The sequence below is a fragment of the Salvia miltiorrhiza genome, chromosome 7 (genome assembly GCF_028751815.1).
Source record: "Salvia miltiorrhiza cultivar Shanhuang (shh) chromosome 7, IMPLAD_Smil_shh, whole genome shotgun sequence".
Classification (NCBI taxonomy): Eukaryota; Viridiplantae; Streptophyta; class Magnoliopsida; order Lamiales; family Lamiaceae; genus Salvia; species Salvia miltiorrhiza.
This window is the reverse complement of record NC_080393.1, coordinates 53,687,564-53,704,593: the sequence shown is the minus strand read 5'-3', so window position 1 is coordinate 53,704,593 and position 17,030 is coordinate 53,687,564. Positions and strand designations below refer to the sequence as shown.

Sequence of the window (17,030 nt, the reverse complement as noted above, 5' to 3'; positions counted from 1 at the left end):
AACCTCCCCAAAGCTTGAATCGAAGAAGAGAATTCCAAAGCTAAAATCAATCACTGCTGATTACATACATTCTCTTAGACCTTAGGCAAACCTCTGTTTACCCAGAAGCCAAGGTCAAACTTGCTACAAAGAACCTGTTCTTTGCAGTATAGTTGGCACTCGTTCAAACCTCCTTTCCAAAAGAAAGATTTGAGTGTTTTGAGTGATTCGGAGTTCAGAAAGGTTCTCTGACTCTGAGAGTCTTAGCGCGGGTTGTGCTAAGCAAGAGAAATCCGATACGAGTGAAGTGTGGGTACTGAAGAAGGGTTTTCTTCAGTGGTACGGTTGTGTGCACCCGGCAAGCACACGGTTTGGTTTGCAGTGCACCTGTTAAGCACTTGCGGAGTGGATTATTGGTCTGATCAACCGACCGTGGATGTAGGAAAGGGTTTTTCCGAACCACGTAAAAGTCTATGTGTTGTTTACAGCTTTCAATTTTACTTTCCTACTTGTGTTGTTTCAATTGATAAACTGAAAACTGAATAACTGCAAAGAAAAACCTAAGACCAACAACGTGCTCAACCGAGGCTATTGCGAAACTAAGTTTAATTTCCGTTGCGTATGATATCAGTCTGACTGATCTATCTTTTGATAGTCAGGAAGAGTGTTATCATCTCTATTTTGGCAAACTCGACTGAAGCCCATAAGTGCATCAGTTAAGTTCCAGCAACTTAACTGATAACTCCTTACTGAAGAGCTTTCAGTATCAGTCGTCAACCCTGTTTGGTCAAAACTGCTTTCAGTTAACAGGCGTCTGTGTTTGCATGTAAAGTTTTGTTTAGATCTCTATCTTGAGATCTCTTTCTTTGAGAAAAAGAAAAATAGCCCATAGGTGTATTCCCCCCCCCCCCCATACACTTTTTCGAGACCCCCGGGACCTAACACTAGGTAATTATTTTACTTGGTTTGGGCTAAAAATTGAGTTAAGTATGAGCAAGTGAAATCGTGAGGTCTAATGTGGGCACAAGATTTGTGCAGTCACATTCCCGAAGTATTTGGCCTGATGTCAATACAACTTGGGCAAACCCGGAGCTTCATTAGGCCGATGGCATTCTGGGCACAACCAAGTTACAAGCAACAAGTGGAACCAATCATGGAGAAATCCAGCTCCACATAGTGCGGCAAATGTGGGAAAGGTGATTGTATGTCCTCGGACATGCTTATGGGTCATTTGGGTCCGTCAGCCACATGACGGGCGCAGATGAGGATGGGGTAGGTTGCGCACGTGACGATTAAAAAAAGGGGCCCAGCCTATTGACTACTGTCCATAACCAAAGATGTGAAGGCACAATGACAATTCTTGAACCAATGAGCGATGATTGTGCCCAGACTTGACGAGACTATGCCCAAACTAAGTTCCTTTTATTTTTTATCTTTCTTTTGTTTTATTTCAGGTTCTTGTTTCCAGTGCTCTGATCAGGGCACAACCCTGAGTGTGTGATCGTGACCGTGACAAGAGAGAAGAATACACCAACTCCTCGTGGGATCGACCCTATACTTACCGCTAGCGGAACCAGCTGTGGGCATAGAAAAATTATAAATTTATTTGTACGAAGAGTTCCACCGCACAACGACAAGGCAAAGGAACCACGCTCCGTCAAATTGGCGCCGTTGCCGGGGAGTTGCGATTCTAGTATTTTCTCTCATTTTGTTTTTAGTTTTTTTTCAAGCTTAACTTTGCAAGGCAAAAGGACTACCTCCGTCAAATTAGCGCCGTTGTTGGGGAGTTGGATTTTTCAGCATTCGTCTCTCGGTTTTGACGAGAAAGTTTTATTAGAAGAGTAAGTCCCGGCACGGCATCTCCGTTAAATTGGCGCCGTTGCCGGGGAGTTGTTATTTTAGTATTTTTCTCTCGTTTTGTTTTTATTTTGTTCGAGCCTAACTTTGTAGGGCAAGATGATGGACTACCAGCCTATGAGTCAAAGTCTGGACCCCAAAATTGATGAACTATGTAGCACCTTACACTTGATGAGGACCATGATGATAGAGTCACTCAAAGCTTGCCAATTGTGCTCAGCCGCCACTCACCAAGCAGACCAGTGCCCGATTATGCCCAGAAGAGTGAATTCCTTTTGGCATAACAATTACGGTAGAGGCTTTGGGCATAACCATCGGTTTGACCAGAATAACAGAACTTACAACCATGGATGGAGGCAACAAGAGAATTTCATGTGGTCTAACAACCAACAATGGGCAAAAAAACCTCAATGGGAGCCTTATTTTCAGCAACCTCAATATGCCTAGAGTACAGAGCCAACACTTAAGGAGATGGAAACCATGGCAGAGCTCGTGCAATCCATGGTACAGGATGTTGTCAGGGCACAACAAGAGATTGAGGAGTTCAAAATGGAGGTCAAATTCGCACTCAATTTCCTCAATGACCAAATGCTCAATATGGCTGCATGTATGGAGAAGGTCAAAATGTCCAACTTAAAGACCATCATGCCCATGGAAATTGATTTTGAGAGTCACTCTGCCCCGAATGGCAAGCCAGAGGCAGATCGTGAAGTAGAGGAGATAGAAGAGGAGCCTGTGTCCAAATACGTCAAGCCCATTCCACCCAAAATCAGACCTCCATTCCCAGGAAGGCTGGCCATGCATCGAAAAGATGAGGAATGGACCAAGACGAAGGAAGCCAATTTGCCCCTCTCATCAAACATCTGCCATTGCCATTTGCCCACATCAGAGACCAATGTGCCTACAGATGCTGAGTTGGAGAGTGATCATGCCCAGAATGGCGAGTCAAAGGCAGACCATGAAGAAGAGGGCCAAAAGGAGAGTAGCAATGCTATGGCCGAAACTGCTATGCCCAGAGACTCCAAAGTCAAAGCTGCTAGAGACAGAAGCCATTTTGCCCACAAGACCACTTATCCGCTTGGACCAGAATGAAGAGTTTGGGTAAAGGGTCCATCAAGATGCTGCAAGGTGCAAGGAAAGAAAGAAGAGGGTTCATGACAAGTCCATACTTGCCAAGATTTTGAGGCTAAGCAAGCTACATGACCAAGCGATTCGTGTCAAGAGATTTGAGCATGGTCGCATTTGAGTTAGGGTTTGAATCGAATTTGGATCGAATCGACCAGATTCAACCCGCATGTATAATAGGAATGAGCGTATGGCACCTTTTTTCTCTGTCTACAAATAATAATCTTAGAAAGGGACGACACAGATTTTAATAAAAATAGTTGAGTGTATTGTAAGTGGAGAAGGAATTTCATTTTAAAGTAGTGTTAATAATAATAATTAATTTCCTTGAAATATAATAATTAATTGTATTGTGAGTGAAGAAAATGATTCATTTTGTGATAAAAAAAATTGTGAATGTTTTAAAATGATAAAAATGAACCAAGTACTCCCTCTGTCCCATTGATCTTGTCATGTATTCCTTTTTTGTTTGTCCCACTGATCTTGTTTCATTTCTATAATTAGTACTCCCTCCGTCCCACAGAAAGTGGTGCGTATTCCTTTTTGGGCTGTCCCACCGAAAGTAGTGCATTTTCTTTTTAGGTAATAATTTTACACTACAAACAATGTGGCCCCACACACATTTACACACTTTTACACTACAATCTTATTCTCCTTAAATCTTGTGCCCAAAAGAAGTGCGCCACTTTGATCGGGACGGAGGAAGTAACAATTAGCTAAACAATAAAAATTCTTAATTACCTTCTTGACAAACATGGATTTCATACCTCAATATCGCATGAATTGTTGTCATTTTCCCCCATAAATTGATTGCTAATATGTGTTTGTATCCCAATTTTGAGTTTTATGAAGTCTTGATTGCTTGGTATAGTTTTTGAATATTTTCAGGGCAAATCAAGAGTTTATTGGAGAATTGTGGGCGCATAAGAGTGAAGTACGTCTCGAGAGGAATCCGTGAGCGTGAACGGCGCCAGAATCAGAGCTCGGACGAGGGAGAACGGAGCCGACGAAGCCAGCTGCGCAGGACCCCACGGCCGCGGCAGCCGGCCGTGGCTGAAGAAGACCGAACCGCGGTCCCTACCGCAACCGCGGGTCCGACCGCGGCCTCCTGCACCCGAGTATAGAACGATTTTGAGCATCGACCGCGGTCCGAGCCGCGGCCGCGGTCCCCGACCACGGCCTCCTCCCTTTCCAGCCACGTTCCCGATCGCGGTTCGTGCCGCAACCGCGGGGATAAGGCGGGGATCCGCCCTTTGGTGGGCCCAGACGCGAATTTTGACTCTAAAACCCCATTTTTCCCCCTTTTTCTCTCATTCTTCATCACTCATCTTCTCCAACATTCATTACACACACCAACCCTTTCACTCCCAATCTTCCATTCACAACCTTAGCTCCATAACTACACTCAACCACTCATTTGAAGAAGGCATTGAAGAGGAGAGAGGATTGAAGCAAGCTATTCAATAGGATTTGTTCATTCTTTCTCTCTCTTTCATTTATGTTTCCTTTGTTATTGGGTATGTTATTGTTGAACATGATAGGCTAAATTTCTCTTTGATTTGGGGATTAGGCTAGATGATTTTTGTAATGGATTTATTATTTGTGCTCAATATAAATCTTGTTTGTTCCTTTGCACTTTATCTTTTCAAACCCTTGCTTTATCTCTTGTATGGATTGTTGGCCGCATTCTATGCATCTCTAATTTGCACTTTGAATCGGGAGAGGATAATTGCAATAGATAAGGTGTTTGAAACATATCAATTCGATAACTGGGAGGTTGAGAGTTGGGTGAGAGTATGTCGATCTTTGTGTGCTTTTGGGAGTTATAGGTTAGAAGTTGACCGGGGACGGCAACTATGACCCGTAACCTACCGTTTTAGTCGTCCGGGAGGGGGCTAGAACTAGTTGGGAGATCACTATAGATAATTAGGTTCGTCAAGATTAGTATTGAGTTATAATTGAAGTCCTTTGCTTAATCATCGATGCCTAGTCCCTAAATCGTCTTAATCATTACATTAGTCCACGTTGCTTACTTGTTTTTATTTGTCTTTGCACTTGTTGAGTTTTTAGTTAGATAATCAAACCAATCACTTCATCGTTTAGTCTAAATAGTCTAGTAAAATGAATTAGGATAATCACTCGATTGAACTACTAATCCTTGTGGGATACGACCTTGCTTTCATATATTACAACTACCCGTATACTTGCGGCGTGGTGAAAATATTAGCGAACAAGTTTTTGGCGCCGTTGCCGGGAAAATATTAGCGAGTTAGTGAAAATATTAGCGAACAAGTTTTCGGCACGAAGATTAAGAAATTCATTGTTATGTTTTAATTGAGTGTGTTAATGAGTTAATTAAGAGATGAGGGGATGATTGTTGGCTGCCATTCACCTTCTTCTCCGGTGATCTTTTCCGGCGAAAGCCTTCTTTTCCGGCGACCTTCTTCTCTGTCGCCTCCCTACTTATCGGCGAAGTTGCCGCATCTCCGGCCACCTCCGTCTCTCTTCAGAACACACACAGAAGAACTCACCCCCTCGTCTCCTTCTGTCCCCCAGCGACCTCGCCACCTCGCGCTCTGCCAGATCTCTACATCCATCTCTTCGCCCAAATCTCTACCTCCATCTTTTCGCCCAAATCGCCAGAACACACACACAAGACCCTCTTTTCGCCCAAATCGCGACCTCAATTAATCAACTACACAAACCATTAAAAATACTTCATTTCACTGCACAATCTTCCATCTCGTACATCCCAAAGTTTTTCAAGCAGCGCCGACTGGAGAGGCAGCGCCGTGCCATACTTCATTAAAAACACATCTTGTACACCCCAAATCAGAGAGGCGGAGCAGCGAAGAGGCAAAGTCCTAACCCCAAATCGGTGGAGGAGGCAAAGCCCTAGCCCCAAATCGGAGAGGCAGCGCTGACTGGAGAGGCGGAGAGGCAAAGTCCTAGCCCCAAATCGGCGGCGGAGGCAAATGCCCTAGCATCTTCCTCACGACCTCACGCATTTGGGCGGTGAGCTTCGAATCCCCAAATCGCCCAAGGATGCGACGGTGAGAGGAAGGGAGAGAGAGATCACAAGATCTGTAACGAGAGAAAGAAGGAGAGAGCAGAGGTGAGTGAAAGGGTTTTCAGGAGCAGGGGCAGCGGTCGACGCTGCCGTTGTCCGCCGGAGAAGAAGAGAGAAGGGGAAGGGCGGCAAACCATGTTTGTGTGTGTCTGTGTGTGTAACGAGAGAGAAAGAGATGGGGAGAGAGCAGAGGCGTGTGTTTGTGTGTATGTAGGTTTAATTAGAAAACTTAATTAAATTAACTAATTAAGCTTAATTAACTAGTTAATATTTTCATTTTTAGAAAGTGGCCAACTTTAGTGGGACAACTAAAATGGAAAGGTGGTCAATTTTAATAGGACGAAGGGAGTAATATTCTGCTTGATAATCGTGCCGAAACCAAATGGGACAAGTCCAATGGAACGGAAGGAGTACATTTTTTATGGATGAAGGGAGCACTAATAATTGAGAAATAGTGTGGGGAAAATGCTATTTAGCCAAAACCTCATTCCATCCCCACTTTTGCTCTTTGATGTCGGAACCGCCTAACACACGCACACGCAGACACACACTCACATTTTTTTCGCCATAGTTAATTAATCACGAAGAATTTGGGGGAAAAAATTAGCGCAACCATAAAGAATCATGTCTTCCCCAAGCAAACGCCGCGAAATGGATTTGATGAAGCTGTAGTGACTTGTGACTTTTGATTTTTGTGTTTGATGCCTAATTCTGCATATGTTTGATTCTGGATTTTGGTTTCGTTTTGGTTTAGGATGATGACTGACTATAAGGTGGAGATGATCAATGATGGCATGCAGGAGTTTCATGTGCAGTTCAATGGACCCAAAGAAAGTAATCATTTTCTCAAGCCCCAGCTCTAGATTTTATGTTTATTTTGGAAATCGCAAAGTGATGATCTATCTGTTTATTTGAGCTGGTTTTAGGTTAGATTCTGCTGCGTTTGCTTTTGTTATAATGCGATATCGTTATTTGAAAATTGTGATTGAGCGTTTTGGATTGGTTTGAGGTTTATAGTTGAGCTTAGGATTAGAGGTTGGGTGATAGGAAACTAGTGTTTTTAACTTCAATTCAGTCTTAAAATGAAGTTGCATCCATGATGTGATCTTGATAAGTTGGGGCTTTCCAGTTTCGAGCTTACTCTGTTGCCTACTAGAATGTTGTATTGTGAGCTTGGATTTTTATTGAATTTAGAGCAATTGGATTTGATCCTGTTGTGAATACATTCGGATCGTTTTCTGTGGTGTGGATTACTGGTTTCCTCTCTTCCGTTAGTCTTGGTGAATGTGCTAGCTAATTCACTAATTTAACCCTCCATTATGAAGTTTGCATTTATAGCAAAAAGGGGGATTGGCCCCAAATTTCGTGGTGTATGACAGGTCCTTATCAAGGAGGTGTTTGGAAGATTAGGGTGGAGCTGCCAGATGCTTATCCGTATAAATCTCCTTCCATTGGTTTTGTCAATAAGATTTACCATCCAAATGTTGATGAGATGTGAGTCTGTGACATATTGTGCTGAGGACATTGAGCTTCTCTGGCAGATTTTATTTGCTCGCTTTGAATCTAGTATAATGCTTATCGAGATGACATTGACGTCAACAGTTTCGTTCTCATTTATGTCCCAGGTCAGGTTCTGTGTGTTTAGACGTAATCAATCAGACTTGGAGTCCCATGTTTGGTAAGTTGAAAGGTTCTCTCTCTCTCTGGGGCTATAGATTGTGGACTGCTGTGCTGCTGCATCTTTCATGGTCTATCGGTGTCTAACAATTGTTTCATTAGCTTGATCAAGTTATTTGTGTCTTTTCAGACCTAGTCAACGTGTTTGAAGTGTTCCTTCCTCAACTTCTTTTATACCCGAATCCATCAGATCCTTTAAATGGAGAGGCAGCAGCTTTAATGATGCGTGACCGCAATGCATACGATCAGAGAGTCAAAGGTAGAACTTCATTAGAAAGAGAATCTGTTAGCATACTATTGACTATATGTGCAATATACTTCTCCAAAATGCCTCACCTGATAATGCTACTTTTCTGCACTGATTGAATATAGATTATAAAACAACCAAGAGTTACTTGGTTGGGGTTATAAGGAATGGAATAGAGGGGAAAGATTCCTATCGATGGTGTTTGGAACAAAACAAAACTCAAGTTAATGATTGCCCCATTTTGTTTAACTACCCTGCTCCCTTAGTATACTTGATTCCCATTTCCATTGCCCACCTCAGTCGAACCCAGTACCATTGTTATTCAGGAATCTGAATCAAGCACTCCCTGCATCATACAGTTGACTAGTGTTGCTCAAAAAAATGTTTGTGCTTCATATCTCGTGCCATGACTTTCTGCCTTTTTGGAAGAGTTGGTGCCCTTGAGGTGCATGATAGTTGGGGTGTGAAGCATTTGAGTCCACATGACAAGCCCTGTCAGTGTTTCTCATACTGGATAATCAGTTGTTATTATCATGCGACCATAGTAGGACAAGGTAGATTCCTAGTTCTTATTATAGATGTTCAGAATCAGATCACTTTGAATCATCAATTATCATGGTGTTCACCATGTTTTAAGAACTTTGCATATTGCTAGGATGTAAAAGTTTATCTGAGTCTTATAGTTGGCTCTAGTTTTTCTATTATTCCTTACATGTTCTTTTCATGAGAAGCACACTGTCATCCATGGTGAGCTATATAAACAAGCATTCAGCAACTACTTTTTTCCAAAAACAAAATATATCCAATTTTCTGTTTCAGATGTCAGTTGCAAGCTAATTAAATCATGCGAAACTTTTCTAAAAGCCATTAAACGTAGTAAAAGCCAGAGTTGCAAACCACCAAAAACACCAAAATGTGACCAGTAAGGATAAACGTATCATGAAAAATCACTTAGAGAACTGAGCAGAAAAATGCTCCAATCACAGAGAGTGCGGGGGGAGAGAGAGACATTCTCATTGAAGCATGCATATACGGCCTTCAGAAGCTTGCTTGCATCTACGAAGTCTATGTTCATTTTTCTTTATCCATCAAGAGTAGGTAAATACAAAACATTGAAGTTGTTTCTTTTGACACTAAATGCTCTCTTGTTTTTCTGTAGTTGCTAATTTGCTGGCTACTTACGGTTTTTTGGACTGTGTTATGGCCCTAATTTATGTTATTTGCTTCTTTTGTTGCCTCGTCTCATGCTTATTCAAGAGTTTCTTCCAACACATTTTATGGAACTCATGACATTTGTGCTAGTTTAGTATCTTACTATTATTCCTGTTCCATCTTATTAGCTTTTATAACTTCGTAGAAGACTTACGACACACAATATTTTCAGAGTATTGCGAAAAATATGCAAAGCCCACCGATGCAGGGGTTGCGCCTGATGAAAAATCTAGTGACGAGGAACTAACTGAAGATGAATATGCGTCCAGTGATGAGGAAGTCGCTGGAAAAGCAGATCCGTGAGAGGAAATAAGACAAGGTTCCAACTGTTTGTCTGTTTGTACATTATATGCTGTTGTGTGATGATAAAGTTTGAAACATGTCGATACTCATTTGCTTATGAAGAAAGTTTCATCTGCATTTTCTCTTTTATATCTGTGTTCTCATTTATCCAAGTATTCGATGGGCTAGGCTATGACCAAAACCCGGTGTTCCCTATTCGACCTCTTGATATACATAATGCCAGGATAGGGAAGTTCAAGGGCTAATATATCATATGAATATCTCAGCAAGTTTTGATGTTCCCAACTCTCTCCTTTATCTGTGTACTGGTTCTTTGTCGTTGCCTGGGGTTATACTGTTTGCTCTGTTTTCATTACATTGAAACATAGCTGTAAGGAGTCGAATTTTACTACGTTAAAACGTCAGTTCTTATTGATGAATTCTGAGGAATAGACATGGTGGTTGCTCATGGGGAAATTCTTGATTTGTTGAAATCCAATGAGCTGACATCAGTTGGAAAGAGAGAGAGAGCTCCAAAAAACACAGTTGTAGTGGAATAGTCAAGCATTAGTAAATAACCTTTGTGTGTTTGTTATAACATGCTCACACACAAAACACATTCCACTTTTACATATTACAGTGTATACATATTTCAATCATTGCATCAATTGTAAATTTGCATTATACTGTACTATTTCATATATTCAATGCTTGCATCTATTAAAACACATAATTATTATTTATCTAAATTATCCTGGTGAATGGAATTTTCGTATTTGTGTCACTAACTTTCAGCGTTATCTAAAAGATATGCCACCGGGTCCTCACTTAAGTGAAGTGACCCGGGTTCGATCCCTCTTGGGAACGAATTGGTGATTGGAGATATAAGGTGGAGTTTGGTGAATGGAGAGATAAGGTGGTTCTTGGAGTCGATGGGGAACTAACTACTAACATCTAACATGACTTTGACCGATCAAAAAAAAAAAAAAAAAAAAAAAAAAAAAAAAAAAAAAAAAAAAAAAAAAAAAAAAAAAAAACTTACATTTCGCTTCAGAAATCCTCAACTTTGGGTAAAAAAAAATATTTATGCCTGGCCTTACAAAATGCGGCGATGGAATAAGAAGTCACCTAGTTAGAATCTACATTATTCAATATGAAATAAAAAAAAAAAAAAAAAAAAAATCTAAAAGCGAGACATAAATCAATTTTTTTCTAAAATTAAGGGTTTTCCCTTGGGACACAATCTATGATTAATCCTAATTTTAACAAGTGCCAACAAACACATGAGTAATCCCAACATGAAATTTCATGATTGAAAACATCAAACACTTCCTCTATTAGAAACAGCCTGTGATCTTGTTTAATAATAGCCATAATGTGTATCACATTTGAAAATGACATTAAACCAAATATAATTAGCTTAATATTATTAATGATCTTTCTTGATGAATATGACAAACCAAAAACGGGTCAAGAATAGAATACATCTTTCTTTGTAGCTTAGCAAGGAGAACTCATGTTATATACAAGAATTGGTATAACAAAATATACTTCATCCAACTTCTAAAACAGCTTATTCAAAATCCTGTGCTATAATCTCTAGTACTATGAACTCATCTTCTCAGAAAAGAACAAATAAAATAGAAATAAAGAATGATGATCTAGGGTGAAGTATGATGTTGAAGATTAGCATTTAATCTAGTGAATTTGGTAAGAGTTTCTTGAGCAGACATGGTGTGTGGATGATCTCTGCCGCAAATGGAAGTTCTGATGAAGATGGCCTTCCTAATCAGATCATCGGCAACATCCAACTGCCCGCCTCTGGCCACGAGCTTCGCCTGGACCTCGAGCACCGCCGCTCTCGTCAGGGCTAACTCCTGCCAGAGGTAAGGGTTGAGGTGCGCCTTGGTGCGGACGGGCCTCCAGCACAGGGGTCCGTCCGCCCACTTCCCGACCGGGGCGGCGAGCGCCTCGTCAGCCGCCTCCAGCGCGTCCGTGCAGAGGCGGAGCAGCTCCGTGGCCGCGCCGCACCTCGAGAATGCGACGAACGTCCGCACAGCGAGGGGCAGCACGAGCCGCTTCACGAGGAGAAGGAGCCCTGCCGGCTCGAGCTCGACCACGACGGGGTCCCGCCCGAACCCCAGCAGCAGGAAGCACGCGGCCCACACGTGGTCGGGGTGGCGGGCTGCCACGGACGCGCGACCGATGACGGCCTGCACCATGGCGTCCGCGGCTCCGGTGACCCCCCGCTTCCGGGCGTACACCTTCACCAGCTGGTTCAGCTCAATGCACCCCTCTTTGGTACAGCTCCTTGCCATGTTGAACCTCAACAGCAGCGACGATGCCTCGCCCTCCGACCTCCGTGCATAGGACGACGCTAGCCCGCAGGTCAAGGGGTACACAATTTTCCGCCACAGCCTCCGGCCGGGCTGCTTGTCGGGGATGCCCTGAGCGGCGAGGGCGAGGAGGTGCACAGGGACCGGTCCCGGTGCAAACCAACCACTCGCGAGAACCATCCTAGTCGCCAAGCTTCCCGGGCCATCAGCATGGTCGAAGATGGAGAAGCAGACCTCAAAGAGCTGCACGAGGAAGGTGTTTCGCCTCAGTGAATGGTTTTCACGGCCACTCCACGTTACATCTCTCCACGGCATCCTATTTACGGTATCCAACAGCCTCGTTGGGTTGATGGGGAGTTCCGAGAGGATGGCTCCGACAATGGCGAGGCCGAGGGTTAGCCTCCCGAGCTTCTCCTCAATGGCTCTTAGAGCATCAATCTCTGTGATTGATTCATCCTTGAGACCTCCTCCTTGCATCAGCGTCATCGCCTCCACCCCCGACAGGAAGGAGACTCTCAACGGCTCGAGATTCATAACGCTGCAGAGGCGAGTGGAGATGATAACGTGCGTCTCCCCGCCAAAACGAGGCAGCAAATCCATCACCATCTTGTGATCCCACCAGTCCTTTTCCATCTCCAAGTTGTCTATGATCACAAGGAAGGGGATGTTTCGCATCAGCTCCTTCCTCACTCTTGCCACGGCCGCTTCCTCCTGCTCCTCGAAGCTCCTCGTCTGGCCTTTCTCCGTGCTGCTCTCCACCCCGACATCAACCTCCAAGAACGACCACAAGTTGAGGTAGTTCTGCCGGATGTATCTGCTCTCGCCTCCGATCCACAGCACCATCTTATACCTCTGCTGGAATCTGTAAGCATACTCCAACACCAGCTCCGTCTTCCCAATGCCCGGATCCCCCGTCACACAGGCTATCCCCTTCCCGTACACAGCTCTCATCGACCTCCGTCTTGGCCTACCGTGCTTCTGAGGAGCTCGTGTGTTTTGCATCTCGATTTCCTTCTCAGATTCCTTCCACAGCACCGGTTCTTTCCCCTTCCCCTCGCGCTCCACTGTCAACTTCTTTTGTCTCGGCCTAGCCTTGAGGTCGAAATAGTCTCTCTCTGCATCACCACAGACATCGCCAAAAAGCATGAACTCGAGCTCCGACAGCTCCTTCTTCCTACCAACAAAGCTCTCATTCTGAGGAAAAGGGAACTCTTCTCTCTCTGCTTTCTCTCTCCACTTGGTCAGTCTATCCACCACACTTCTCCTTCCCAACCTCAAAGCCAAGAGAGTCACACCTCTTAATATGCAATCCCTCCATCTACCATCATGAGCTTCTAATCTCCATTCATCAACGCAAGAAAGGGCGCTCATGGCCTCTCTCCATTCCTTCTCGACTCCTCCATATAGCAGCCAAAGCTCGCCACCATACTTCTCCCAAACCTCCCCTCGTTTCTCAATTATATCTCTAGCAAGGCAGTCGTTAGGAGCCACATCAAAGTATATAGGAACCAAATTCTTCTTCCTCGAGAAAAACCTGAGCTCTTCAATGGTGTACGGGTTCCTAAACGACTTCCTAGTCAAGATCACAACCCCAAACGTGCTAGCATCCATGGCTCTCTCGACAATGGTATGCTTGCGTGAATTCCGACACCTCCCTCTGTCTGTCACAAAGCAACTCAGCCCTTGAACCTCTAACTCCGCACGGAGCCAGTTAGCAAACCTAAGCAACAAGGGCTTCCGGCCATGGAAGCCAATGAACACGTCGCAGCTGCTCAGCCTATTGGAGGGAGGCGGTGGAGCTGAGGTTTCAAGCAACCTTCGTATCCTTTTCCCTCTACCCTTATGCCTAATGCTTGAACGATGAGCACCATAACCAGACAATGCACAATTATATATCTTTGTCGAAGAAGAGGCATTCTCAAACCTCCTAGGATCATTCAAGATACATGCTTCTGCAACGGGATCCACTTCGCCTGAAGCAAGCACAACGCCATCCAAAGATTCTGTGTCGAGGGGATTCATGTTTCTGCTGGTGTCATGGCCTACATTGCCCGAATTCGCTGCTGGATTCGGAGATAAGGGCGAGTGGCTCGCGGAAAAGAACAGTGCTGCTGATGATGAAGGAATCCTCAATGTGCCAAATGCAGCATTATCCTCTTCTTCTCCAAGATCCATTCAAACCATGGCGCAATCCCTCCTGAGCTGAAGCATGACGTGTTGTCGAGCAGGACATCACACCAGAAATGGATGTCAAGGTTTCTTGAAAATATAGAAACAGTAATAACCTGTATTACCAATCAAAGAAATATATGAAACCACTAATAAAACAGAAAATGCAAGAAAAAGGCAGTTGAAATATTGTACAAACAACATGATTTCCACCTTCACAAATAGAATCCATAAACTGGGATTTAGACATTGAAAGTTTGAAGAGTTTTTAGATCTAAACAATGAGTTAATAGTTAACACCACATGGAAAAACGAAGAAGCCCTGCCCTCTAAACTCTCAACTCCCTTTTCCATTAATTCAATGCAATAAAAAACCAAGTTTTTGCAATGAATTCAGATCTGAACAACTCACTCAAATCAAGAAGAGACAGTTTTGCCTCATAGTTGCAATCTTTATCTTCTTCATTGCGTGAGAGGCTTCAAATCCAGAAGCCCACGTCTTCAATTAGACCAGCCGAAAATAATCAGCAACAAAAAACAATTGAAGTCTTGGAAATTACTAAGATATTCACATATCCACCATTTGCAGGAAAATGAGGAGCATTTTTGCGAGGGAAGCAAAGTAAGGAAGTTATTTTACACACACACACACATACACACAGAGGAGTTCTTGAAACGTGAGAAAAAGGAGTTGAGAAAGGATTTCTGATTGGGGGAATGGAAGGATAGATGGAAAGCATATATTTACCTTTTATATGAGAAAACCGAAAATGGCACAGATTTCAGTTTATTATTACTCACCAGACCTCTCTCTGCCTTGAAGAATAAAAAGGGGAAATTTTCCTCTCTCTCTGTCTCTCTCTCCTCTGTCCCTCTCTCTCATGGATATCCATATTTAAACATGAAGGAGGAGGCGGGGAATAGGTGGGGCCCAAGAAGAAGGACGGATGAGACGAGGTATGGCCGTCTGTCAAAAGGGGCCTCTCTCTCTCTCCTTCTCTCCTTCTCTCTCTCTCTCTCTCTCTCAACTATAAATTCTGTAGTTACTATGCTAGTACGAGCAGTGCTACTGCCCCCTCCTCAGCAAAAGATGAGCAGCACTGCTCTGTCCACACTTATTTTCTTCTTTTATTACATGATCTGAAATTTGTTTGTTGTCTTTGGTCTGAATCGGATGTTTTTGCTCTTCCACACTCACCGATCATCTCTTCTATTTCGGACACTTTCTCCACCTCGTATCTCTCTGCTTCCACAATTTTGGGTGACGCAATCATTAATGATTCACTGCCTCTCTTATCTCTTTTTATCTATCTATCTATCTATCCCATTATAATGAAATTTAGTACTGTTAATTTTACCCTTAGCTTTTAAACATATTTTAAAGGGTTTATTATCTAAAAATTATAGAATTTTCATCAAATTTTAATTTCTCATATAAATTTTAATATTTCACGTACTAATTATTGAATTATTGATTTAATCTGATTCTCCTATCAATTGATATTCTCGCTAACTTTACTATTGACATGACTAACAAAATAATTGACGCGGCATACTCGTGATCGCGTGATAATATATTAACGTAAACGACATCATTTTTTATGAAATGATGTAAATATTTGAATCGTCATGGCAACAATAAGTTTGGCTGAAATTTTAATTGATGGAAAATATTATTAAATCAATACTTCAGTAATTATCACGCAAAAATTTTAAGTTGGTATGTAGTCATATATTAATAATATTACGTTAAACGTTTAGTACTTGACACACTAAACTTTGAAGTTTGCATATAAAATCATAATTTGATGTAAATTTGATAATTTGTAGGCAGTTAATCATATTCTAAAACTTGATTTTTTATATACCTATAGATCCCCATTCTTCGAAAATGTGTGTATTAGTTATTCTTTATGTTTTAGAAATGTAAGAAGATGCATTTGTAAATACATATAAATAAATAAATTACTTGTGAACCCATATGTAGATGAAGATCTGTGTGATCTTTTTATTAAATAGCGATGATATACAAAAAAGAAAGAAAAAATCTAAGAAAATCTCTTGAAAGCACATATGAGCAGACCAAGGACCGAGTCTTATTAAAATCTTGCTAAAGAGAACCCATTGCAAAAAACTTTAGGGAAAAAAAAGAGTATCCGTCTATACAAAGAAGAAGGAGAAACGCCTAGAGGCAAAAGACCAACCGATTCGCGATCAGGATGATAGAATTCCCGAGTTTCGGACTAACCATCACCCAGTAAAAACTATTATCCGCCAAGCATAACCAGTAAGAACCACGAGGCAGCTTCGGACTAACTATCACCGCCCTATGGAGCTCACTAGTAAGTCACTCGCAAAACCACAAGATACAATAAAGACCCAGAGAAAGAACGAAACAATTCGAAAGGACCGCATACAAGAGAAGCAAATAAAATGCAAAGTAATTACCAGCAGACAAGAAGCACGTGCACCAAGGCCAATAATTTAAGTCAATCTTATTTTGAGCAACACTAAATCATCAATATAACAAAATTAATAACCATTATTTAATAATGTTTGGCTCTTGAAAATCCAAATTTTATTATTATTAAAACTTCATATTTAAATAGCCAAAAATAAATTAAAAACTAGGAAAAATATGAATGATATGAAAATAAAAATATAACAATTAATATGTTTATATTAATAAATAAATAATTCGTACAAATAATTAAATAAATCTATATAATATTTTAAATTCTAATTTGAAGATACATAACTATTTTTTTTATAAATTCATATTAAAACTAATACAAACTTCCTGCTCCTTAATTGCATTAAAAACTAGCAATATAATTTAAAAATATTTTATTAGGTATTCTATAAATTTAGCCGGATTTGGTACAAAATTGAGTATATAAATTTTAAATAGGTCAAAATATTAATCGACATTTGTAGAAATTTATATTTTTTAAAGTTAAATGTGTTTGAGTAATTTTTAGGTATTCTTATACAGGACAAGAACGAATAGTAATAATATATATTTTTTATTCGAATTTTTGATTGGTATGAATAATTTTTTTTACAGTACTCCATA

The 17,030-nt window shown here is 41.6% G+C and overlaps 3 protein-coding genes across 6 annotated transcripts in view; 2 read left to right on the top strand and 1 right to left on the bottom strand.

The window, feature by feature from the left end:
- LOC130994894 (uncharacterized) overlaps nt 1-17,030 on the top strand; it is a 1,167,164-nt gene that overhangs the window by 913,016 nt on the left and 237,118 nt on the right. The gene's annotated exons all lie outside the window — the stretch shown is intronic.
- On the top strand, nt 6,483-9,599 carry LOC130994955 (ubiquitin-conjugating enzyme E2 4). Its single transcript, XM_057920165.1, has 6 exons — nt 6,483-6,699; nt 6,786-6,865; nt 7,411-7,525; nt 7,657-7,709; nt 7,839-7,967; nt 9,340-9,599. The coding sequence occupies exons 1-6, from the start codon at nt 6,656-6,658 to the stop codon at nt 9,468-9,470; spliced, it is 552 nt and encodes a 183-aa protein (XP_057776148.1). The 5' UTR covers nt 6,483-6,655; the 3' UTR covers nt 9,471-9,599.
- Nucleotides 10,928-15,223, bottom strand: LOC130994800 (uncharacterized). Of its 4 annotated transcripts, none has more exons than XM_057919862.1 (3): nt 14,703-15,223; nt 14,367-14,453; nt 10,928-14,070 (listed from the first exon to the last, which is right to left on the bottom strand). In XM_057919862.1, the coding sequence occupies exon 3, from the start codon at nt 13,958-13,960 to the stop codon at nt 11,111-11,113; it is 2,850 nt and encodes a 949-aa protein (XP_057775845.1). In that variant the 5' UTR covers nt 13,961-14,070; nt 14,367-14,453; nt 14,703-15,223; the 3' UTR covers nt 10,928-11,110. The 4 variants fall into 4 exon arrangements, with proteins under 4 accessions (XP_057775845.1, XP_057775847.1, XP_057775844.1 ...); XM_057919864.1 differs by having other exon boundaries at nt 14,756-15,223; XM_057919861.1 differs by lacking the exon at nt 14,367-14,453.

Bases quoted from the DNA above. Each gene is read 5' to 3' on its own strand.
- LOC130994955 (XM_057920165.1), top strand. From the start codon at position 6,656: ATGTCTTCCCCAAGCAAACGCCGCGAAATGGATTTGATGAAGCT. The intron at 6,700-6,785 runs GTAGTGACTTGT...GTTTTGGTTTAG, and splicing joins GAAATGGATTTGATGAAGCT to GATGATGACTGACTATAAGG. The intron at 7,968-9,339 runs GTAGAACTTCAT...CAATATTTTCAG, and splicing joins ATACGATCAGAGAGTCAAAG to AGTATTGCGAAAAATATGCA.
- LOC130994800 (XM_057919862.1), bottom strand. From the start codon at position 13,960: ATGGATCTTGGAGAAGAAGAGGATAATGCTGCATTTGGCACATTGAGG.